This window comes from Diorhabda sublineata, chromosome 9 (genome assembly GCF_026230105.1).
Source record: "Diorhabda sublineata isolate icDioSubl1.1 chromosome 9, icDioSubl1.1, whole genome shotgun sequence".
NCBI classification, from domain to species: domain Eukaryota; kingdom Metazoa; phylum Arthropoda; class Insecta; order Coleoptera; family Chrysomelidae; genus Diorhabda; species Diorhabda sublineata.
This window is the reverse complement of record NC_079482.1, coordinates 18759283-18785484: the sequence shown is the minus strand read 5'-3', so window position 1 is coordinate 18785484 and position 26202 is coordinate 18759283. Positions and strand designations below refer to the sequence as shown.

Below are 26202 nucleotides of genomic sequence, written 5' to 3'. Positions count from 1 at the left end.
ACGTATGTTTGCCCGGGTATTCTCTACTCGCTCGTACCAGGCTTTTCTCGAAAGATATGTAAGGTTTGTTCCAACCTGCTAGTCGGGACCGTTCTTGGAACGGTTATTCGAAGCGTTTATAGATGTTTTCTGAGCAATCTCCGGCTATGCACGGTTCTTGTAACAGTACTTGCTGTCAACTAAGTACAGAAAATACCGTCCCTGAAACGGTTCACAAACGATACCTAAGTCGGTTGGAACGCAAAACGGAATCGTTCGTATAACGGTAACCGCCCGGTTGGAAACGTAATCTCTATTGCGCAGAATCGTCACCGTACCAAGAACTGGTTTTTGATGGGTTGGAACAAACCTGTAGTGGGCCATTGTACTAAATAGAAGTGAATACAAGTTCCGGACAATCTCTCTTCAATCCTTACATAGTTAATGCATTTTCAGATTTATACAGTGCCGATTTATGAACTTTCAATGCCGATTTAGTTTTTTGTATTTTAGAGACGATTCCAAATAAAAGTGGTCTATGTACAGTTAGAACCTACATTAAGCTTACTGTAAGCGTCTCTTGCAGTAGAGAGTAACTTCTCATGTTGGTAATTTATTACCAAGAGTGGAATTATTTGATATAATAGTATGTATATAACATATATGCTCCCAGAACAGCTCATCTTCCCAAAAATGGAAACAACACAGACTTTCGAAAACCTTCGATAGCGAAATAAGCAAAGTATAGCTATTTTCTAACGACTTGTCCATAATTTCATAATGACAAGTCTGACAGGCCATTAATATAAGAGTTAGAACAATCCGGACGTTTAGTCGGGTCGTGTTTTCAACACTTTAAATTTATTCCTGATCCGGACAAAACTCGGACCGGCCGTTCACCCTGACCGTATGTCCTCGGCCTTTCTTTAATGTTTGTATGTGAGTCAGTTGGTGGAGCGATCGATGCAGAAGATAGAGACAAAACACCTCTAGACCTGGACTACTAGTGCCGCGTGTCCCGCTTAAAAATCGTATAAACGTATAAAAATCTTAAAAATTACGGTTTCTCATGAAGATGGATTAAAGCATTTAGACTTTTTTGGATTTAATTTACAACTGGACTCATACTGAGATGAAACGTTGAAGAATAATATTCGGAAAGTTATAACAAAAATATAAAAAGTAGTGCCAAGAGGAGAAAAACTTGAAATGATTTTCTAAAAGACATGAAAGCAGACTAAAGCTGCAAGCTTTCGCAAGTAGCCAAGAGTCAACTAACGAGGTATCCTCGTTTTCCAAACTTGTCGTAGAAAAGTTACAAAACGCTCAAAAGCAACGTCGAAATAGGAGATAATCGACATCGAACATAACGTCATATTGTCTATCACCAATTCCAGAAAGCCCAACCCAGAATGGTTTATCACATCTACAATATGAGGGTATTTCAACCGAACCATTTTCAAGTGTCTTAAAGAACCTTTTTCCAAACGATATTAACGATTTTTAATGAACAACAAATTCACAAGATCTTGATTTATGCATTATAAGAGAATCTCTAGTAGATTACGTAATGAGAAAGTGGTGTAGACATTTCAAATGTGGTAGATAATCGCGTACATACGAACATGCAGATGCAGCATCGACAACCGCTACCACACACGAAAATGTGAAAAAGTCCTTGATCCATCGAAATTTCGAGCAATGGGCCTGGGCTGGTTACAGTGTGGACACACCAGGAAATCTGAAACGTGTTCAAGTAGTATCGCAAACTATAAATCAACAATCACCATCTTTCATTTTAAAAATTATTTTGCATTTTGGAGGGATCGTCGGGAAAATATTGTACGTAACTCGTTAAAAAGTGATAAACATACTCTCCTGACATTTCTACCCGTGTGTTAAATATCACTTACTGCGCTCATTATATAATGTATTATACTGCCGAACTGAACATAAAAAAGTTGTTTGTTGTACGATGGGTACCACGAATGATATTAGCAGTCGTCTCAACGCTGTATAAAAAAAAAAAGAAAAGAAAATTTTCTTGCAAGTTTAGTAACAATAGAAGAGTCAGGGATTCGTCACTATAATGTAGAGATCAAAATTCAGGGCAATGAGCAGAAACTTCCAAAAATATTCATGATGCCATTTTCAGCAAAGAAGTTCCTGCAAACTGTGTTTTGAGATATTAAAGACGCAATGTTAGGAGGACACAATTACAGGTTGAACAATTTGTCTTTCGAAACATATTAGAAATGCGAAAACAGCTTTCTTAAAAGTTATAAAGAACATAATCCTCTATGAACCTATTTCAATAATTTATTATCTGAAACATAAAAGTAATAATATTGAATATGATGTTCATTGTGATATTTATGATTCTCTTTACATAGGACAAACTACGCAATATTTAGAAAATATATTATGAAATCAATATTGAGGTAAAAATATAAAGTTGCTTTAACAAACTACTACAAAGTCCATTCAATGCTTGAGTGAAATACAAAGCAAAATGTTCGAACTGCGTGAAACTAAGAAATCTATGAATGATAATAACCTAAAGAATTTGAGCAAAATGTATAATTATTCTTATAAATTCCATTGCAAATCCCTAGTCAATTTAAAGATTCTTGGTAAAGTTATATTTTGAGAATTTTGTGAAACGAAATAGTCCTGAAACATCAAAGACCTTCTCCATAAAAAAACGTATGTTGTAGATTCTCCTCTACCTGTATATAACGACTTGACTAGAGAGATTGTTCTTAATAATCTTCTTGTTTCTCATTTATTATGACAACTTTTGAATAATTGATAAGTCGCATCTGCACTTCCTACGATGTTTTCCAGTAAATGTTATGTTTTATGTGAAATGCTTGAAGGTATCAAAAACTGGATCGCCTACACATTGTGTGCGTAACTCTTGACATTTTCCGTTATTTCTGGTCGATTCGGGGAAAGAAAATAGCCCAACTAACCACTTAGAATAAATATTTTAATATGAAAATCGGAGCTTAAAAAATAGTTGCTTATAAAATTATTACGGTACCTATAGTTGATACATCATAAACATTGAGGTACGTCATCAATGACGTATTTGTTTACAAACTCGATGTCACCCATACTGCTTCAAAACATCATTTTGTTTAAACTTTGTTGAATTGATTGAATCTGCATTATTTTATTATATATTATAGTCGATGTCCTCATGTAAATAACATTTTCTGTATTATTTTGGACAATAGAAAAATCAAAAATATTTTATACGATTCAAGGTTTTTGTATTAATACCTTCTTTGATGACGGACTTCTGACAATTAGTTTCACGAGTTGACAAATTTGTAATACGGGGATTCTCTGAAAAGTTTCCCACCTAACAAAGAAACAAGACAGTTTTTTTCCAGAATCATTTTTATTTTACCACACTTAGTTCAGCGATGCTCTAACTTTTTTTAGCAAAATGAAAGTTGCTGTCTTTCTCATCAAAATAGGCGATAACATCGTCTTCTGTTGAGAATCTTTTTCATGCAAGTGAAACTTTAAGCCACGGCGATCATTGAAGTATGAAAAGGTGAGTTGTCCTTATGCAAGACCTTAAAATACGGGCAATTCTCTCTTCACCTTATCAAGCAATGATGAGTAATACTCTCCTGTTATTGCTTGGTGGTGAATCCAGGTTTCATCTATAATTATTGATCAACGCAAAAAAATCCAGCTTATTTTGTTTAAATTGGTCAATGAGTCTTCGGAAATGTTTATTAAAATACGCTCTTGGTCCAAACTGCAGCAAATGTGGAACCCAACGCGTGGAAAGCTTACACATGCATACTTCCTCAGCCAGTATATGGCAAATGCATCCATTTGCTATGTCAATGGCCTTTCTTATCCGACAGCCCTCCAGTACAATTTGGTGAACTTTTTGATGTTATCGTTGGTTGTCGTAGTTTTTGGCTATCCCTAAAGCTCTTCGTCAGCTGAGACAGCCACGTTTGAATCCAGCTGCATATAATTTTACGGTGTTAAATGATTATCAACAGTCTTTTCACGCAGTATCTTAAGGAAATCCAAACAAGTAAGAATGGGAACCCAGTAGAATTGTCGGAATGCGCCTTTGCAGATTCTATTAATCATAATAAACTTATTCAAAAATGGGAAAAAGAACTCAGAAATGGCGAAAGTCGTAAACATGTCAAAATACAGTGTTCGAAATATAGTTCGCTTGTATGAAGCAAATCAAATGATTCGATTGTCCCTAAACGCCGGTACGTAAGAAAATCGAAATTGTCAGTCAAAGGTAAACTAGAGTTAAAAAGAATAATTCAACAAAACCGACGTGCTAACTATGGTCAACTAAGTGTACTTTGGAGTAATGCAGTGGGTAGACGGGTTTCAAGATCCACATGTCAAGAGAGGCTCAAAAATTAGGATTTCGGACATACGAGGTGAATTTTGTAACACCTTAGTTTAATGCATATTTTTCTAAATTTAAATTTTCTTTCATAGACCAAGGAAAAGCCATTATTGACTCAAATCCAAAAGAAAAATAGACTTAAATGGGCTAAAGAGCATAAAAAATGGAATTTTGAACAGTGAAGCTGTATACATTGGAGTGATGAGTCTCGTTTTGAAGTTTGCGTGGGTGACGATCGAAGTAGAGTTATTAGACAAAAAATGAAGCTTTTCATCCAGATTGTTTGAAGCGGAAAATAAAATTTCCGGCATCTGTGATGGTGTGGGACTCGATATCTACAAGAGGAGTGGAAAATTTGCATTTCATAAACGGAATTGTCAATACTGAAACTGAAAACTTTATAACTTGTGTTTCCACCTCTTCTTGTAATTAATTCTCCAACGCGTCTTGGCATGCCACGAATTAGCTCATCAATAACATTATTGGGTATATTGATCCACTCTTCTTGAACAGTTGCAGTTAGGTCCAGGAGAGTTAAAGGGGGGTTTTCTCTATTGGATATTGCTCTGCTAAGATAATCCCATACATGTTCAATGGGATTCATGTCTGGCAAGTTTGCTGGACAGCTTTATCTTTGGATATTTCCCTCTTGTAGCATATTCTGTACCATTGGTAAGCGATGTGGTCTGGCATTATCATCTTGAAAAATTAAATTTGCTCCATATTCGTTGCGCAAAGGTTGCACGATTGCTTGGATAACGTTTTGAGCGTATATGGCACCGGTCATTGTTCGCTCAATAAGAATAAGTGGAGTGCGGCGACCATGCATTATACCCCCCAAGACATAACTGATCCACCTTGATAAGGGACAACGCCTCTTGCAAAAATTAGTCGCTCTCGTCTACATGGGCCTTTCCAAATTCTTTCCCGGCGACTATCACTCTGTAGGCCAAATCGTGACTCGTCAGAAAATAAGACGTTGCGCCATTGGGGTAAAAGCCAATTCCGATGCTCTTTGGCCCATTGGCGACGTTCAGCTCTATGTCGAGGTAGAAGTCTAGGTACCCTTAAAGGTCTTCTTGCCTTGAGATTTAAAGAATGTAACCTCCTTCTTATGGTACTTCTCGAAATTACTCTTCGGTAGGTATGCAAAAAATGACTTCGAAGGGCTGTTACCGTTATTCTTCGGTTTCTTCGAATGAAATTAGACATATACCGATCTTCTCACTCTGAAGTTACTCTAGGTCGACCAGACACCGGCCTTCGTGCAACCCCACCAGTTTCTTGAAAAAGGGCCACTACACGCCTTATCGAAGTTCGCGGCATATTTAAACGCCTAGCAACCTCATAATTTGAGAAACCCTCTTGGTGTAGGGCAACAGCTCTTGCTCGATCAAATTGACAAATCGGATTTCCTGGCATCTTAGACAAACTTCAACGAATATTTGACTGAGTTCTTTTACAAAATTCTGAATATTTTCATACGAAAACAAGTTTTTGCTTCCTAATTGCTTTTTTTATTTGTATGATAAGATAAGAAGGTATTTGTAAACAAAAAATGCTGAAATTGAAATAAACGTGTGACAAATAAACAAGGCGGGTGAAGACTTTTGGAGGTGTGTATATTATTCTCTATAATCGCCTTACAGAGCATTTTCCGTTAAGTTCGATAGCAGCTTCCATATTTGTAATTTTTGTCCGCAGCAATATTGTAAGTTAGAAGCTTCTTACACAATAGTTCTATAAAGAAACTATGAACAATAAGCAAGGGCAAACAGTCTTTTGTGCCAGATTCATGCAAAAATTCCGTGGTCTAGATACAACTAAAAACATTAACAGAATATCAAAGTCTTATTACTCTAAATTTATAGAACTACTTTGCTAGCTGGGTAGATCTTATTACTAAATAGAAACTCTGTAACTTGAAAAGCACTTGAAACGAAAAAAAAAGAATATTGATAAAATAGAGTAGAATGGATCTTGCATTATTCATACCATTTTCCGCAAAAATCCTAACAAATTGGCAATAAGAAAAGAAATAAAAAATTATTATTCTTCCCAGTGGAAGTTAACAACTTTCATCCCACCGACTGAATTATATACCGTCTACAAATTATTCAATTACATAACGACTCGAGGCAATTTGCCAGTATGCTACCACTCCACAGAAAATCATTAATAACGCGGCCATTGAGTGGAAATATTTAATTCACTCTCGATTGAGCTCATAGACCGAACGAAGCTCTATATTTGTTGAGTGTTCCGTTCCACTTATCGTTTATACCGATTACCTGTAGGATGGAAGGGACCTAAACAATGAATAACGTATACAGGTATCTAATCTGTCGAACAAATACGATTAATATGAACGAATAAATAAATTTAGACACAAGTAATTCTGAGTATATTTGAAATCGATCAATTAATCATAGGACTAGTGAACAAAAAGTTTTATAACAATATTTCGTTCCATCCATCAAGTTTTGTTTTCAAAGATCGATACTTTCTATCCAAAGCTTCTCCGTTTTCCGACATCTTTTGATTGTTATTTCTCTTCTTAAAGAGGTTGTATCAGGTCTGAAAACAAGAAGTAGTCACCGGAAGCCCTATCTGAAAATTATGGAGGCTGTGGGAGAATTACGTTCATTACATTATCATCTTTTTTATAGACTGTACATTATCAATATTCAATACCATTGGATATATCACATTTCTTTCTGCGATTTTGGAAATTGCTTAGGAATAGCCATATTACACGCATAAAAGAAAAAAGTTTAAACATTTTCTGCACAAAAATTAAGTGGGCGGCTGACCCAAATCTTATCTTTGGCAGATATAATTTGCTCATTTTTGGCAATGTAAAGCTATTCGCATCTTTTGGGAGTTTCCAAGCTTAAGAATCCGCATTAAATCTGAAAAGGAAGTACTAAGCAAATAAATAAGTTACCATATATCGATCAACAAATGCGTTGTTGGAGCAAAAAATAGGTACAGTGAGTATGCAACATCTAATTAATCTCTTTTGGACAAAAAAGTTTTCCGATGTTAGCGAGTGCTTTCATTGAGACAAGTTCAAAGCTAGCCCAAATGATCCCATGTACTTGTATCACTATGAAGTGTTTATTTTCAAATCACATATTCTGAAATCCATACTTTAGAGTTGTGATAAAGATGTAGTTTTTCGGTTGGACGGTTCTACGGATGAGTATTGAACAGACTCTCCCCAGTACACTTTAGTCGGACATTTAGATGCAACATATCTCAAGCGTTGGATTGATTAGGAGGGCCTCAACATTGGCCTCCTCGATATACTGAATTAAATCCTTGTGATTTCTGTTTATGGGATTACCTTAAGTGATTAGTCTACACGAAAGTTGATAAATGATATCAACGATTTGAAAAATCGTATCCAAATCTTTGAAAGTATACGACAGTCCATGACACGTAGGTTTATGTATTTTGGCTAGAGGTGGTTATTTCCAGCATATATTATACATTTTACATATTTACTGTATTCCTCTCAATTTATCGAAAAAATTATAAATTGTGGTGTTTAGTTTTTCTCTTTTGAATTAAAATTTCATGAAACTTCATCATGAAAATAAGTTTTGAAATGAAATAAAGTAAGTTAAACGTAACAGGAATATTGAAAAAATACCCGTGGTTAGTCCTTTGTGAGTGCACAGAAAGTACAGAATTTCAAGTTTCTAGTATTTGGGCAGGACGGAGCACAAAGGTCCAATTCCTCTTTTAGCAATTATATTGTGAAAACCAAACCTACTAATTCAAAATAAACAGTTATCGAACTATGTTTGGTTCAATTCTTGGTTGATTCATCATTATAGAAATATGTTATCTTTTTACTGTTTTTCTAGTTGTTGTCTCTTTTTGCCTCATAGAAAGTAAAAAGGGACAGCAATGAGGCAAAAAGGTCCAATATTTCATTCTTACTTTTAAAGTGTTTCATCTGCATTCCATTTACAAGAAGCTGTCATTTTAGATCGATCCATAACTCCTGCTAATTTCGAGTAAAATTCTTGAGCATTAGCTTTGTTAAATGACGTTGCTCTGCTAAGGCTTGTAACTTCAGGTTTTCTAATGGAAATACTTGTATTTCGTGTAAGAAAAGCGGACATCCAATCGTGACCAGTCATTTTGTTTGCATTCCATGTGTCTGGTATATTTGTCTTAGATCTAATAGCATAGTCATAAGCCATGCAACGAATTTGTGCAAGTTTGAGCAATTATTCTGTTTTCTTGTTCTTTTTCAATATCTGCCTTGGAGTACCACAGCCAAATCTCAATTTTACTGGATCATCCTCCATTCGTTTAATAAATCTTGATGATAAAAAATTTTACTTAATTCAAAATCTGAAAATCAGTAAAATTGTTTAAAATACAATTCAACATAGAATTTTAATGTTCCCCATCTTTTCCGTGTATGGAAAAAAATTCATTCAAGGGCAAGGTAAAAAAAATGAGTTTGTTGCAATTTTCAGCTAAACGGTGAGATTTATCATAAAAATCATAAAATTGTCTGCAAAAAACGTATTTATACTTTTTTTCCTACAAGCCACTGTTTCTGAGATATGATGATTCAAGTTGTAAAAGTTGTCGTATTTAATGGTTTCACCAATATATTTTTAGCAGTAAACTTTGTAATGAACAGAGAATTGTGAGTATTTGTAAGAAATTTCTGTTGACTGGTTGGAACTGTCATAAGTTCATCAAGTTATCAATTGACGAAGATGTTGCTAAAGTTCGATGATGATGTTCTCGTGCAATCATTATAGCCATTAGATGCGACAATAAATCTGAAACATTATAACTTTTACAACTTTTTGAATCGTTATATGTTAGAAACGGTGGCTCGTAGGAAAAAAAATTATGATTTACAATTTTCATCTAAGGTATTTTCATGATAAAACTTACCGTGTTGCTGATAATCGCGAAAAATTCTATTTTCAATTGTATTTTAAACAATTTTACTGATGTTCAGCTTGATAGGAATTTATGTATTTTCACTCTTATTTTTTGGTCTAATTTGACCGGACTATTTTCATGTAGAACTAAATTTGCATCAATTCTACAGAGTTAGTGCCACGATCTGTTTTCCTATTATAGTTCTGCATACTAAAACATTTAAGAAATATTTTATAACCAATACGTGAATGATGTGGGGTAAAAACGTCCAGTTGGTCCAACCATGCGTTACTATAGAAGTTATACAAAAAAAAACATTCACTCCATAAGTTCGATAGTCTAACCAGACGAAAAAAGAGTTTGTTTAACTTAAAAAAGATTGATACTGTATAAAAGGGTAAATTTGTTAATTAATGAAAATAATATACATATATAAATATATATTTATTCAATTTATTCATTTCATATACATTTATTATAACTAATCGACGAAATATTTATATTAAACTTTTTACAATAGTCAATAATCTCTATAATTCATATTGGGTTGATTATCTAATTTTATGTGTTGTTTTCAAATATATATTTATTTGAACTACATCGATAATTATTAAAATATTTAATAAATACAAATTGCACATGCTCATACATATAATACATGAATTATAACGTACCTTACAACCACGTGTTTGTTAGATGTTCCGGCAATATCATCCACACCTCTTTCTGCCATAGTTAAGGAGTAAACTCCAATAACAATACAATTTTAAAAACAAATAAATAACGCAGACTTAAAACTATATTCAGGGATCGTTACCAGTCCTTGAAACCAAAAATATAAACAACGAAAAAAAAATAATTACGTTAAAATTTGGACACACCACTGTGTAACTGCTGGAAGCGACGTCGTCCGACTGTCAGTGATGGCGCGTTACTCCCCCGTGCCAGCTTCTTTACACTTTTATCGTTATAAAGGTGTGGTGAACCTTTTTACCCGCGGACCATTAAGGCCCACCCTAACCTACAGAAATTTTAGAAAAAAAAATATGAAAACTGAATTTCATTCACCATATTTTAAGGGTGATATCTCGGAAAGGGGTGGGCAGAAGAAATTTTGGTTATAGGAAGGACCTATCTTAATTTCATACGAGCAATCACCTGATTTTTGTCGCATGATTTTAGAAACCCCCTGTATATTGTCTGTTGTATTCTTTTGTAATTATTTCATCTTATGTTGTTAGGGTTTCTGCTACTACTTTTTCTTATTATTTTTGTTTCCCGCCTCGTTTATATTCTTTCTATCTAAAAAAATATGTGTAGATTATTGTCTCCACCTTTTGATTTTATCATCTTAGTTTGTTATTATCTCTTTTTTGTTTCATTCATACTTCATATAGTTGTGTTTTTATTATTATTACTTTGTTTTTAATGACTTCATAGAATAGTTTCTGATTATCTTTTGCATCTTCTCTCCAAATTCTCTCTATGACTACTGTTTTCATTCCTGATCTTGATCATTTAACTTTCTTTTTCGTATTTTTCGCAATCTGATTGTGTTTTAATTGCGTTTTTTTATAGATTTCGACCAGCAATTTGTTCTCTTATATTGTGTGCTGACTATTCTTGTTGTTGCATAAATTTTTTCTGTTGCATTGATCGACTACTGTATTTTAACTATAAATTAATGTTAATTAGAGTCAAACAAAACTATTTCATTAGGCCAAAGAATATGATTGTCAATTTATTTCAAGTGTGCAATCATTCATCATCGCATAAACAAACTTCCGGTTTGCATAAATTTATAAATAATTATATGTATTTACTGAATAAACAAATATGTCCAGAGGTAGCTAAATATAATTCTATGCGGTTATTTTTATATCGATTTACGTCACTTTAAAAAGTCACTACTACTATTTATTAAAATATATTTAATTCTGAAACGCCACAAATTTATTAATGGCCTATGGAGTCGTTTCGACGCTTCCGAAATATTTAGCGATTTGCGGTTTTACAAAACGAAAATCAATTCATCTTTTTTATTAATAAACTATATGAAAATTTGATTATGTACCGGTTTTTTCTCTATATCTAGATAAAAAAAAATATAGAAATTATTGGAAATTCGCTAACGATTTCACAAAATTAAATATATTCCCATTACTTCAATTTTTAAAATAAGATACAATGCATATTTTTATATGTTTTGCTACGTATTATTTACCTGATATCTAATATACAGAGTGTGGTTATTAAATTTCGAAAATTTGCTAATAACTCAAAAAGTGGAAAAACTACTTCGTCCATGTGGGCCTAGCAATACTGTGTTTGATTTGTATTTTTGGTAAAAGGAGCATTCCTACCCACCCTATCGACAAGATATTATCTCCCTATATGAAATCACAGCTTAAACGAACTCATCATGGGGTTATAGAGGTCAAAGTAGGTTTAACCGCCTTCCTATACGGGTTAGTTTCGGAAGATTACCAAGGATGCTTTGAAATATGGGATCAACATTAGCTGCGTAGATTTGGGTGTAGAACTTATGAAGGTCTGTGATAAAATTTTGCGTTGAGTACTAATTTTCATTCCTCGCATATAGAGCTGATTTTAGAGAAGACTTGGCAATAAAATACTAAATTATACTCTTCAGAAATATATACCAATCATCATGGTGACATTTGACCCGAATTGAACAAATCCAACAACATACATCACTTTGGCTCAAGTGGGTGCGAGGCTTCTGTAACGATGACATTTGTTTTTAAAAACATTAATTGTGCCGTTTGTTGCATTTTGTGAATTTCTATCCTGACTCGAAATGCGTTGTAGTAATTAACGTAATGTGCTTCTTATAAAATCAAAGGAAAAGTATAATGCCCCATACAAATCTGTTATGTATCAATTCAACGCAAAAAACTATTCAAGATGTACAAGTGTCTTTACTATAGGCTTTATACTCCATACTACAAAGTTCCCTGAACATTCACCATAATATGCATATGGAAAATTATATGAAGCTGTAACAACGCCAGTCTGAAAGCCAAGAATTTAAAAAACTTTTGGAAGAAGCATCAGATCATTAATTTAGTTACCAAATGTTACATCGACGACGACATAAGTAACAAGTTATAACTAGAATAATGGTTAGTAGACATGGGCAACCTCGATCTAGATTGGTCGTGGTTCTCTCGGGCGCTTGAAACCCATTGTTTTATCCCTTATTTTGTATAATTTGAAAACTTAACTAGCTAACCACCTTCGTATATTTTTCTTATTCTTAGCCCAGAATATTTTTTTTTAACTTTTTCTATTTCTAATTCTGCTATTTCTTCTTTGCAATCTACTGTGTCGTCCTCCAGCTTTTGACATCGTCCGCACTCATTTTTGGAGTTTTGTCCAACAGTACAATGTTCAAATATCCATTCAGTGGTCTTTTGTTTTCTCTTCACTGATCCTTAACCAAATCGCTCTGGATATCACACAATCACTTCTGTCTGACTATATATCTTGTGCCAATAGCATCTTTAACAATTCCATCGGTACTAGCACTGAAACTGTCTCTTGACGAAGATATATTGTGGGGTGATTGATAAGAACAACGTACAATAATACAACTACCACAGGAAAAACTTTTTATAATAGACGAATAAAGAAAATCCCCATTTACCTGTAGCAATAGTACTATCATTTATAATTATAATTATTTTGATTGAAATAAATAATATATATTTTCTAACCTCAAAGTTTATTTTTAATTTTGTGGTCAGTTTATAGGCTGCTGCCTTGTTTTTGGAGTCTGATAGGTAGAAAAGGGCACCTAAGCGGTGGTGGGCAAAGCCCTGGCTAGATAGAATAGGAAAAAACATAAATTCAGCTATGGATTAAGTCGAGAAAACATACAAACATTATATTTGCGAATTGAGGAAGAGACATTTGACACACTCACAAGAAAAATATAAGATAACTAAGAAATCGTTGGCAAGAGACGTAATATTAGCAGATTAGAAAATATTGCGTCTTGCAGTGCATTGTTGACGTTGTCTTGCTTCATGTCAAGCGGTATTTACAGTATTCTATTCGTATGTAAGGACAATTACTTGATTATATACAATTATATATGAATGAAAAAGCAAAATCTTCGAACTGACAATTGTAATGTAAATGTCGCTGGACATAATGCAAGACAACTTTATATGCAATGCAAGACGCAATATTTCTCGATGAAAAGTGTACGTAGATGAAGTTCAGCTGATTGTTTCATGCAAGATCTCGCACTTGCAATATTATCGGTTTGATGGCATTTTTATTGCGTGCAATTCTAGGGGGGAGAAATGAGTTTCTGATCTACCGATAGTACGTCTCTCGCCAAGAATTTCTTAGTTATATTACGTTTCATTTTTCTCAGGAGTTGTTTAAATGTTTCTTCATCCATTCTCAACTGATTTTTGTATCTTTTCTCGTCTATTTCTATAGCTAAACTCATGTTTCCCATTAGCCAGGGCTAGGCCCACCATCGCTTGGGTGCTCTTTTTTGTCCACCACACTTCAAAAGCAAGGTAGCAGACGATATAATTATTGCTAGTGATGCACTGACCACATTTTTCTTGTTTACTTCACCTAGTTTTGTTATTTTCATTTTTAAACACACAATTATCAAATAAAATGCAATTATATTTATGCAATATATTGACATTGCAATAAATTGCATGCGATTTCTTCATATCAACAGCTGCCGATTTTTTAATGTAATAAATATCTCATTTGTGTATAGGATTTGTAACGTGAATTCCTTGAACTTGATCAATCGATCAAGTCATTAATCAATGATGGTGGTATGTTTCCAAAAAATTGTAATTACAACGCTAAATTAAGTCGAATCTTTTGCGTATTAAATAGTAATTGTCATCTCTCTATTTATGCAGATTATGAGTATTTATGCTTCCTGTCTGGGGAAATGTGAATTTTTAACATCACGATTGAAATCTATGCCAATTACATTTATTTTAGGCTGACTTCGTTTTAAATAAATATCTCTGTAACCAAGGACAAAACGCAATATCTTTATTAATACTATTTAATATGTGAAAGTCCTTTGATTCCTATTTGAAAAGGTTGAATCATAATAAAGATAATAGGGGAATACAATTTTTGATAAAATATTGAAATTATCGCGAATAACGTCGAGAATACGAGGTCTGGCTATTAAATGACGAGACTGCGCGCCTAGAGGGCGCCCTAGACGAGTGGTGTAAAAAACTAGTAGTGTGTTGGGTATCTAGATATCTTGTCTATACACATCCTAAAACACGTTTCTGTAACTATTATAGTATTTGTGCAGTAGCGATTTGAAACGAACGTGTTTTTTCTCGTGCCGAAAACTATGTGTGACAACAAACAGGAGCAACGTATCAATCTCAAATTTATCGTTAAATTGAGAAAAACTCCGAGTGAGTGCTATAAATTGTTGCAAGAGTCCTATTGGGACAATTCTCTATCTCGTGCGTGTGTTTTTGAGTGCTGAGCACTGAAGATGACCAGCGCCCAGGTCGCCCTGTGACTGTTTCAACTCCGGAAACAGTGACCAAAATCAACCAAATTGTACGTGCAGATCATCGAATGAGCATCCGGGTGAAGAAACGGTTAGAAAAATTTTACACGAGGAATTATACATGACAAAAGTCTGTGAGAAGCTGGTGCCAAAAAATCTGACTCCTAACGAAAAGTATTTGGCCAGTAAGCGCACTGCAGTTCACGAACACCCGTACTCACCAGATTTGGTACCGTGCGACTTTTTTTGTTTCCGAAGATAAAATTTCCTTTGAAATGGACTCGATTTGAGTCGATGGAAGCGGAAAAGCAAAAAACGACAGAGCACCTAAAGGCCGTCGCCAAAGAACCTTCAACACTGTTTCGATCAATGGAAAAAACGTATGGAAAGCTGTGTGGCGAGAGGAGGGGAGCATTCGAATGTAGAATAATTTTTATAATAAAACCTTTTTTCGTTACCAGTATCGTATATTCAATATTAATGTCCCGAGTGCATGTCAAATTGTCGATAATTTAATTTTCTTGAGTGCGCGAATGCGCACGAGAGGAAGTTATGAGACAGTTTGACATGCACGAGAGGGCATTTTGGCAGACTATTTCCTGAGAAAAATTTAATTTAAAATAAACAATAATTGTTCCTTTTCTTAAAATATAAAATTAAAACCAAATGATGTTTATTAATCCTAGACGAAAATTTGGCACTAGTGCAAATTATCGATAATTTGCACTAGTGCAGTATTAACGCTGAAATTTGATCGTTGCTAGGTAAACATAAAATATTACAGCTTTTTGGTTGGCATAAATTTTTCGAAGGAAATAGTCAGTTTAATTAATTAATGTTTCTTAAATATGACGTGTTATGAAAAGACGTCAATTTTTATATTACTTACTGTTTTGTTTCAACTAGCATATCTAATACAATCATGTGTCAATATTTGAGCCGTCTCAGCTCATCATTCTGCTACTCTACTCGATTTGGTATTTGCACTGTGTCTGTTGGGAACAACGCAACGCTTTAAAATTGATTCCATAAATGTACCAATACGTGTATGAACTTTCAAGACTATTTATCATAATTAGTGTGACCGATTTAAATATAAAAAATTATTAGGAATTTCTTCGCTCAAAAACAGCTGGAAATGTGGAAAAGTAAACTTGTACACATTTAAGCGGGCCATTCAGTATTCTTTCCGTGCAACAAATTATGACAGCTAATTTGCAAATAAGACGTGTGAGTGTCAAATTTCGAGAGTTTTAAGATGGAATTTCTCTTTAAACTGTTTAAACTATCACTACTGTTTTTGACGCGCGATTCGATAACAAATTGTTCACCTTAAATCTCTGATGATGATAATTTGGTTATCGAAAAGCGCGTCAGACAGAGTAATTGTGATAATAGTGGTAGTGTGAACGATGTGTTCATCTCGTTTTTAGATTTGCATGGATTTGAAAGGTCCGAATTTCAATGCCAAAATAATTGATACTAACCTAACCTAACCTAACCTAACCTAACCTAACCTAACCTAACCTAACCTAACCTTACCTAACCTAACCTAACCAAACCGGTATGATCCAACCGACTTAGGTATCGTTTGTGAACCGTTTCCGAGACGATCTTTTCGAAGCTCCATCAAGCTAACAGCCAAATATTCGGACAAATTAAAAAAAATATATGAATCGAAAGGATTTTCAATGTTCGTTCTGAAAATCCAAACCCCGAATTTTCTCGTTATTCGATAAGAAGATATTAATTAAAACCGTCGTTGCAAATTCAGATTAGAAAATATTTTTTATTTCCGGCACAAAGTATCTCCTGGAAAAACTGAAAATGCCTATCAAATGCTCTGAATTCTTTCGTTTCAAAAATATTTTCCTTTTTGTCTGAAGTCTTAGAGAAACATGAAAAAAAAATTAACTAACTCTTCCGGATTATTCATTGCGCACAGGCCTGTGAGTGAGAGCAGAACTTAATGAATCGCATAGTCTCCATGAGTTGGAGTAATGGTCGTTCGTTTTGATATGTTGGAATCAATTTGATCGGCGTCATTAGATGCAAAGTATAGTATGTCAAAGTAATATTTGAAGTAAAAAAAGGAACTGGTAGTGCATGTTTGTGTAATAAAAAGTTAATTAAACATTGGAAGTGCATTAGGAAACATGTGACTTTTGAGAGATCCATTTATTACTGTAATTACGTTACTTAATTAGTAAATAGAAAGATCTCTCTACACTATTTCAATCACTTAATTCAAATTGATTCAAAGATTAAAATATCATCAAGTTCTGCACACAAGCACAGCCAACTCACATGCCTGTGCGCAATGAATAATGCGGAATAATTTTTTTTAGGTTTCTCCAAGACTTTAGAAAAAAAAAAAGAAAATATTTTTGAAACGAAAGAATTGGGAGCATTTAATAGGTATTTTTAGTTTTTCCAGTGGACACTTTGGACCGGAAATAAAAAATATTTTCTAATCTGAATGTGCAACCACGGTTTTAATTAATATCTTTTTATCGAATCAACGAGATAATTTTGGATTTTCAGAACAAGCATTGAAAATCCTTTCGTTTCATATATTTTTTTTAATTTTTCCGAATATTTGGCTGTTAGCTTGATGGAGGTTCTTTTCTTTTAGCATCGATTAACATAATGGAGTCCGTAACTTATTTACAGTTGTATCCATGTAGAACTAGTAGGTTCATTGCAATTTTGCTTCTTAAATGCCTCGTTCTACTCATATTGCCTCGAAGAGATTTTGCAATACAATATTTCTTCAACTTTACGTTTAGAAAGTGCTATATTTAATTGATTTATATGAATTTCTTCTATAGAAATCTTTAATTTAGATGCTCTAGAGTTGTGACAACTTTTAGGAAAAACAATTAGTCTTTTGACAAGATTTAATACGTATTTAAAACTGTCTACGTTAACTGATACATTTATTTGTTACAGTAATTGCCGTTAAGTAAACTGTTCAAGAGATAATGTATTCCAAGATATACTGCGACATTAATTTGCATAGCATTCCTTTTAGTGTATTATGCTAATTTTTGCTAATTAGCATCACGCCATTTATTTCTGCATACAATTTTTACAGTCGCAATGGGTGCTTGTTGCACACATAAATATGACTTTATCTCCTGTAGGTAAAGCTTACTTGAGGCTTTTTGTTTTTGTTTCTTTAAAAAAAAATTACCTAGTTTCATCAAACACTATTTTCGCCACACTTTATTTTACTCACTTCATTAGTTTGTCTGTTTAGATGGCATTTTGTAATCAAATTTCTACTCACTTTCAGTCAACCTGTAGTATATTCTGCTTTTGATAATTTATCAATAATAGAATTGGGATTATAATTTTTCTAGTAGTGCTAGAATAAAACCAAGTTTAATATGTATTTATAATTGAAGTTAATAATATAATAATATATCAATAATTATAAAAAATGTAAAAAATAAAATACAGTTTTCATTCACTTAATGTCTAATAGAGTTTTTAATCAAAATACTTTGTGAATCATTTAGAAAGAAAAAGAGAGAGTTAAATACGAAGATGATATGAAAAGTTTACTATCTAACGGAGAATTAATGCGTTATTTCCATAAATATTATTTTTAATTTTCAACATATTCTCCTCTCAAATCTATCCACTTACACCCTCGATGTTTTATCCTTCTTAACACTACCAAATAATAGTTGCCGATTTCTCCTAAAGGCATTTGTATGCGATAATGTCTTCATCTGTTAGAAACCTCATTACTACAAGGTAAACTGGGAGCCTAATCTGGTGAATACGGTATACGCCATAGCGATCACCGAAGTGCGAGAAGGTGCGTTGTCCCGATAAAAAGCACTTTCTTTCTTTCTTCAAAAGGGGTCACCTTTTCACAATTTCCCCTTGTATCTTATCAAGCAATGATACATATCCAGCCGATGAAACCGCATGTTTGCCTTTTGCAAACGCTGCACTCATACACTACGCATGCCTAACTCTTCAGTCAGTTTATGGCTAACGGATTCTTTTTGTATTCTGATCTCGCTAACCCTAATCCAACGGTCGTCAAGTATCATTTGGTAAAATGATATTGTTGATTGTCATAATTTTGGCATCCCTAGCGCTCGTTGTCAGTCATGCTGATACGGCCACAACTACCTACCAATTTTCAGAAAAATCCTCACAACGACTCTCTTATATGATTATAAAACAGAAACTAAGTGTCCAAATTGCTGAAATTTTCGGAAATTCCTATTAGTATTAAATCAGAAATTTCCTTAGTCCAAGTAAACTGGTGCATTTTCATTGTAACAATATAACATTGTCACAGTAAAGTGATGAAATTTTCTGACAATAAAGTATAAAAATATCTAATTTGTGAAACAGTTACCACATCAATGTGTTTTTTTCAGTAGAGCAACCCTAAACTGTTACCATTTGGTCAAAATCAAATACATCCTTACCTAATTCTGAACTGATCGTTTGAGAGCGCCTTCATTGCCATCAGATGCGCTTTTCCGTGTCCAACTTGTATGAATTAAATTGACTTTGACCATAGCAAAAATGTTTAAAATATACTCATAATTTAGCATTGTCATAATCGGTATCCATTATTCAAATCATTCCTAAAGACCAATTGTACCAAGTTTGCCGCCAAAGTTTTCATTTTTTTCGTTTGTTGTAAATAGCGTGATTTAGAAAAAATATTTCCAGTGAATTTTTTACCATAAAGCAGAATCAATCGACAGAAGCCTCGATGGTAAAAAGATTTTCTAGCTTAGAAAAATCGTATTTGACAAATTTTATTGTTTCAGGCTGGAGTTCTGGAAATGACATGGGTTATGAGCGACTTCACAGCTACCAATCCACTCGAATTGAGCGTAACGAAAGGCCAACAAGTCGAAGTCGTAGAAGTATGTGCTTCGAAACCAGACTTCTGTTTGGTTAGGATGCCGACCAGAGGTACAGCAGATCACGAATCTGGTGTAATACCCGAAGGATTGGTACCTCTTGCTGTTTTGAAACAACCACCTCCGCATAGAGGCTCTCCCTCTAGAAGAATAAATCCATCATCGGAGCAGGATATTGGTAAGTAACGAATAATGTATATATGCATTTACACCTACATAAATTATGTCAACTGGAGTTAACTAAACTGCGGATTTTTTTTTTAATTTACAAGAAGTTGTATCAAACCAGTACGCCAATGTTTAAATGGAAATGTTTCATTCTGCTATAACAAATTTTCGATAGGATACCACTGGTGATTTAAATTTTGCGACACACACCATAAGCTTGATGGAGAAGAAACAGTTTCGAAAACTGCAGAAGCAGTCTTTGTTCGGAACCATTTCTTGGTATTGATTGATACTCTTCCTCGATTGTTCTGACAGCAAGCAATGTTTGCTCATTTTTCTATAGCCATTTGGATGTTATACAAATCAATAATTTATTTTCGATTATAAGCTGATATATTGACGTTTTTGATAACAATGCTTATGATATACAAAACAGTCAAAGAGGTCCATAATTGGAATGAAGTTAAAGAAAATCCAAGAATAAATTCTGCGAGAAGGAGAAAAAATTATAGATACTAGTAAACATTACTTACATCCCATATTAAACAGAATCACCTCCCATAAAAGCGACTGCAGATTACATGCTGAAAGATGTGCTCTGGCCGACCACGTTAATTCGACCAACCATCAGATGGATTTCAATGCTGCAAACATTTCGACAACTCAACCGTATCACAAAAAAAGAACCTTCCTAGAAATGTCCTCCATCGCCCAATCACAAAATTGTATAAACAAAAAAAAGAGAGATTTATTCCTTCCTACTTTCATTAGATTTAAATCAACCCTTTAGACTGAATCCCAATAATACGACATCAATAAGCTTTACATAATATAAAATCTCTAACTCAGGTTCTATAGACCAAGTATGACTTACATCCCCACTTGACCACTTGACCACTTGACCACTGGTCAACCGATCATTTAATCGACTAATTTCTATATATTTTACATATTCTAACTACATATATTTTTTATATTTACAAATTCATTTACTCTTATAAATGTACACGGTTAAAATGTCATACAATCAACGAGAGGGAAACAACCACGGTCTCTGGACGAAGACCTTATTTGGGTCGATTTTCTAAGGTCTAAGTGAATCAGTAATGGATGGTATTCCCATGATATTTTGGTGCATATTAGCAGATAATGCTATCAGAACATTGTAATATCCCCTGGGTTGTTTTGTAGCTCAAACAAGACCCCGTGACGGCTATTCAGTCGCACACTAATAATTGATTCAAATTAGTTATCATAAATCACACAATAGATGGTCTATTGTCAACTAATACATTTTCGGCCGGTCATTTGCTTTCCAACACGGGATAGAGATATATCGGTAAATATTAAACATGTATATCTTAAATTTTCAGTTTTAATAATTGACATCACATGGTATTTTGTTAAAATATTAGCATTACTTAATGATTAAATAAATTTCAATTACATATTTTAAATATTTTACGTATTTACGCACAGTCAATGTAAAATCCAACTCCTTAATCTTTTACTATGACTTACTTCGTTCCCAAAAGCTTGGATTTTTAGTTTAATAAAGATTCCTCATTTTTCCAAATTTGCTGCTGTTTTTAAACATAACGTTTATATATATATAAAGGACATCAAAGAACCGAATAATTTATTATAATAATAATAAACTAACACAAAAAATTTGAAAAAAATTGATGAAATATTTATTGGAACCGACAGAACGATCAGTAAAATTTAATGTTTGAAGATGATTTCATGCAAATGTTGACAGCGACTCCTCTTTAGATAGCCCATGCTCCAGGTCCAATTCTGGCACACACTCTCCAAAGTATTGGCCGGTATTTCACGAACAAATGCTTCAATATTGGCTTCTAGTGCGTCAATCTTTGCTGGTTTATCCCTGTAGACATTAGTCTTGAAATGGCCCCACAAGAAATAGTCGAAAAGCGTTAAATCACACAATCCAGGCGGCCATTTGACGGGCCCCAAACGTGAAATGAACTGTTCACCGAAGGCGGCTCTCAAATGGGCATTGTTTCGCGTGCCGTGAGGTAAGTGGCACCGTCTTGTTGAAACCACATATCAAATACGTCTAATTCTTCCATTTTGGACAAAAAAATCGTCAATCATCACACGGTAGCGCTCGGCATTTACAGTAACGTTCCGGCCATCGTCGCTTTTGAAGAATTATGGCCAGATGATGCCACCGGCCCACAATCCACACCAAACAGTGACTTTTTCAGGATGTATGGGTAGCTCTTGCAATGCTTTTGGCTGGTCTTTGCTTTGTCAGCGCCGATTCACCAAATGTTAGACGTTATGGGAGATTGTGTGGCTTCAATTCACGCATCAGCCGTATCGACATTTTACGGTCATCAGTAATCATGTTCAATAGTGTCAACTGGGTCCGAAATTAAGCCACAAGTTTCCGAATAGTTCCCTCATTAGGCCGACCAAACTGCCCAAAAATTGGAAGAAGAGCTCGATGCACTTTCTTAACCTAGCATGAATTTTGATAGTAAAATTCAACAATTTTCAAGTGCTGTTCGTTCGTAAGTCGATTCATGATTAAATTATAGACCAAACTGAGCAAGTTTGACAATGACAAGATTCACGCGTGATCTGTCAAAGTCAATGTTGCCAAAAAGATGCCAGCAAAAAAAAACGATAAATAGCGAGTATTTATGTAAATTAGGGATGGTTTTACTGCACATGTTGTTCCTGTAAAATGGAACCCATAATTGACCAATTAAAACTTTAACTATGAGAATCGTAAACAAAGAACAAAGCCCGCACTAAGTAAATGAGATTAGTATAATAATGTATACATTCAGATGATAGGTAGCATACCGAATTTCCATTCTTTTGATTTGGTTCTGAACCGCATTTAAACCCGTGTCGAATCAATTATCCAACCATTTCTCTACACCTCTTCTATTAACTAGGATAGATAGATTTGTTTCAGGCGGTTTATAGCCCATTTCAGTTCGAAATTTTCAGTTCTGTTGTAAACCTGTCTTTCTACAACTCAATTCTTTTCAAATCTATTAGTTTAGAGACTGAATCCTTCATGTAGTTCTTTCCTAATCCTAGGACCAAGATTCACATACTTGTTAACCTATAGCGATACATAGTATGAACTCTGCATTTTATTTCTCTTCTCGACAAAATCTACACAAGAAATTCCCTGTCAGCCATATGAATATATCCTTTAGAATAACTACTTCCTTGAATTATTCCGAATACACTCTTCAAGTTTCATTTTTCATTGTTTTATATCAGTTGGATGTCTGTCTATTTGCATCCCATTACAATTTTGAGTGTCTGCATCTATCTTCATTAATCTCTAACTCCATCCGATCGTCCATAACTTTGAGATCTGCTGCTATATCGTTTTGCCGCTGAAGTCGAGGTTGCTCAAGTAATTTTTTCTTTGTCGAAGCTTTTTTACATACGGATCTAGATGCTCGCCAAGGGAATTGTTGGTCATGAACCTTATCCATTTCTTTTTTTCTTTTTAACTTCATTTTTCTACTAGATTGTGATTTTGATTATTTCCACTTAGTCTCTGATGATTCTTCCACTGTATGTGCCTGTGCCATTCTCTCCATTTATCTTTGCCTTGTTCAAACTTTTCCGTTCTACTTAAACGAAATTTTATATTTCTTACTTAAAATGATTGCATAGTTCTTTTTTCTCTTCACGCTCCATAAAGAATAAATCTAAATGAATATCTGTTCATTATTTATATTCTAAAGATTTCAACTATCGTCCCCGTAGTGCTTTTCCAATTTTCTATTATGGAGTGGAATAAGTAAAAAAAAACATGACATTACCGTGGATACTGCGGTTTGTAGAACGTCTACAACCGGAGGCGTTTTAAAACTCTTCGGAGGCGGACATCAATGTGAATAGTTCAAACTCGAGTGCTATTTGCTTGTAGTACACTCAACTTAGCCGCATTTATCTATTGAAATAAAATACAGATGCGGCCTTTGTTATGAGGCAAATTAACGATTAATCTATTGAATACACTTCATGGAAAATTTTGTCGAACACGGATTTAAATAAATAAAGTTTATTCCAAATATATGATATATCATGTTATTAATAAAAAGGCCCAACAATGTATATTTGGGGAAAAATACTATTTTCAAGTGGAAAGCATTTTATTTTTGAGGATTTGAAGGAGATGTGTCGCGAAATTGCAGATTCTTTCACAACGAAATAAAGTGATGAATGTAAATAAAAATAAATCACTACTGATAGGATTATTTATAGCAGGAGTGGTCCAGATATACAAGCTCTACATTCTACCATAGGCAAAGATCTCATTACTATTGAGTCCAGGTCTGCCGCGAACGATCTCTGTTTAAACACCGAGGAAACTTTAGTTTTATCCTATGGCTTACCAGCTCTAATACTCAACAGTGACTTAATTCGATCCAATTTTTTGGTCTACATATTGACGGTGCCTTCAATAGTCTGTACATGTAGAAAACTTGGTAAAAAAATGATCCTCTGCTTGTTTGCCACTGTCAACACAAGAAGTTCAATAATTTGATGACGTGAGGCTCCACGAATATCATGGAGTTGAGTGGGAAGAACGACAAAAGACGAGTGGGGCTACCAAAATAGCTGGGTGCTCTGATGATGCTATATAAAAATACAGATACACATAAAATGAGTTCAAATTAAGGATCCATAAAGCTGTTACATAATACAAACGTAAAAATTAGAAACTTTAGAGACGATAGGTTCATAAAGTTCGTAATGATGTTGATGCGTTATTTCAAATCATTATAAATTATAGCTCGAAATTTTCGCGTTTCTAATTTTTTCGACCGATACAAAAACATCGAAATTTAAGATGACATTGTCGTATTCAATCAGGCAACATTCCATCCCATGGTGAATAATTCAAAAACATAATTATAGTTAACAAATTTTTTTGAAAACATTCTGTATAACGTACTGCTTTCGGCGGCAACGCTGTTGTACGGGATCGATAGGTGGTGCTGTCTCCTACCTCAATGCCGTCTCTCTCTTACTGCTGCTTTCTGCGTCCCTTGGTTCGTCGCTTGCCTGCCTGCCTGACGATGCTTTTCCCCCGCGACCTTGACCCGACCTATCTCGCACACATACTCATCATGTAACTCGTAGACCGGTAGACGAATCTTTTAAATGGACAACAAATCTTGTCAATCTTAAATGACAACAATAATTGCCCTATGAAAGCCGTTAGAAAAAAATATACGAGGCGTTATACAGTATGCTACTTAAATAAAGAACAACTTATCACCGAAAACGCAAATTATTAAAATAATTAATTTCTAAAACTCGATTTTTATTCCATAATATTATTCACAGTGTACCGCAGTTTCATACAAAATTCAGTTTATACCTCTATAGTCTTCCTTAACTATATATATATAGAAGAACCCAGCCATATCACACCGTCTTGGTGAATGCGGATAGTGTATGCCTATAACATTACAACTGCATCACATAAAGGTACGGATTGGGAATTAGACCCGCGTCCTGCTTGGTTGCTTCAAACAAATAATGAGATAAAGGGTCTCCTTCCAGCTAACAATATATTAATTTTCTAATTCAAAATATTTATAAATAAAAAACAAATAAACTGAAACTGTGCATAACAAATAATGCATACAAAATCGAAGACATTACGACACAAGTTCTTACAGTATCAACACTATCTTCGAAGATAGTGATTTACATAAATACGAGACTTGTTCATAAAATAAGGTTCCCAACGAATTTTCACAATAAAAAACATTGGCATTGAATAATACATGTCTGGAAAGCTCAGGCTTCCCTCTATTTTTCGACATAATGGCTGGTCTTTATACCTGAGTCGTGGAAGTCTGCCGCCGCGCCGGCTTAAGACCTCTTCTTTCAGCTATTTGTTGGTCGAGAAATGCGTCCTTCTCAAATGTTTCTTTAATTCAGGGAAGAAGTAGTAATCACTGGCCGCTGCAACCACACGTTGCCGTTTGTTGTCATTCGTCGTCATAAGCAGGACTTAGTGACGTCAGGGATCATCTCGCTAACCATCACCTTTCGATCTTTCGGCATTGCTTCTTCTACTTTCGCAATCACACAGTTAGGAATGAAAGTTCCCTGGAGGAACGTTTTTTGTACATAAAAAATGAGCGTAATCCGCCGTAATCCTCGGCGTGAGAATCGAACGGAAGCTCCATCTTTCACGGCTACCAAGACAAGAATGAACGTTATAGACAGCTCGCCGGCGCGGG

General features: G+C 34.4%; 1 protein-coding gene across 3 annotated transcripts in view; it reads left to right on the top strand.

Annotated features, from left to right (window-relative positions):
* LOC130448668 (kalirin) overlaps positions 1-26202 on the top strand; it is a 393432-nt gene that overhangs the window by 184621 nt on the left and 182609 nt on the right. For all 3 annotated transcript variants that reach the window (XR_008910360.1, XM_056786130.1, XM_056786132.1), the window contains exon 24: positions 19670-19943. Coding sequence is in view for 2 of the 3 variants with exons in the window: in XM_056786130.1 (XP_056642108.1) it covers positions 19670-19943 (274 nt within the window). In the remaining variant the exon portion in view is untranslated. The remainder of the gene's footprint in view (positions 1-19669; positions 19944-26202) is intronic.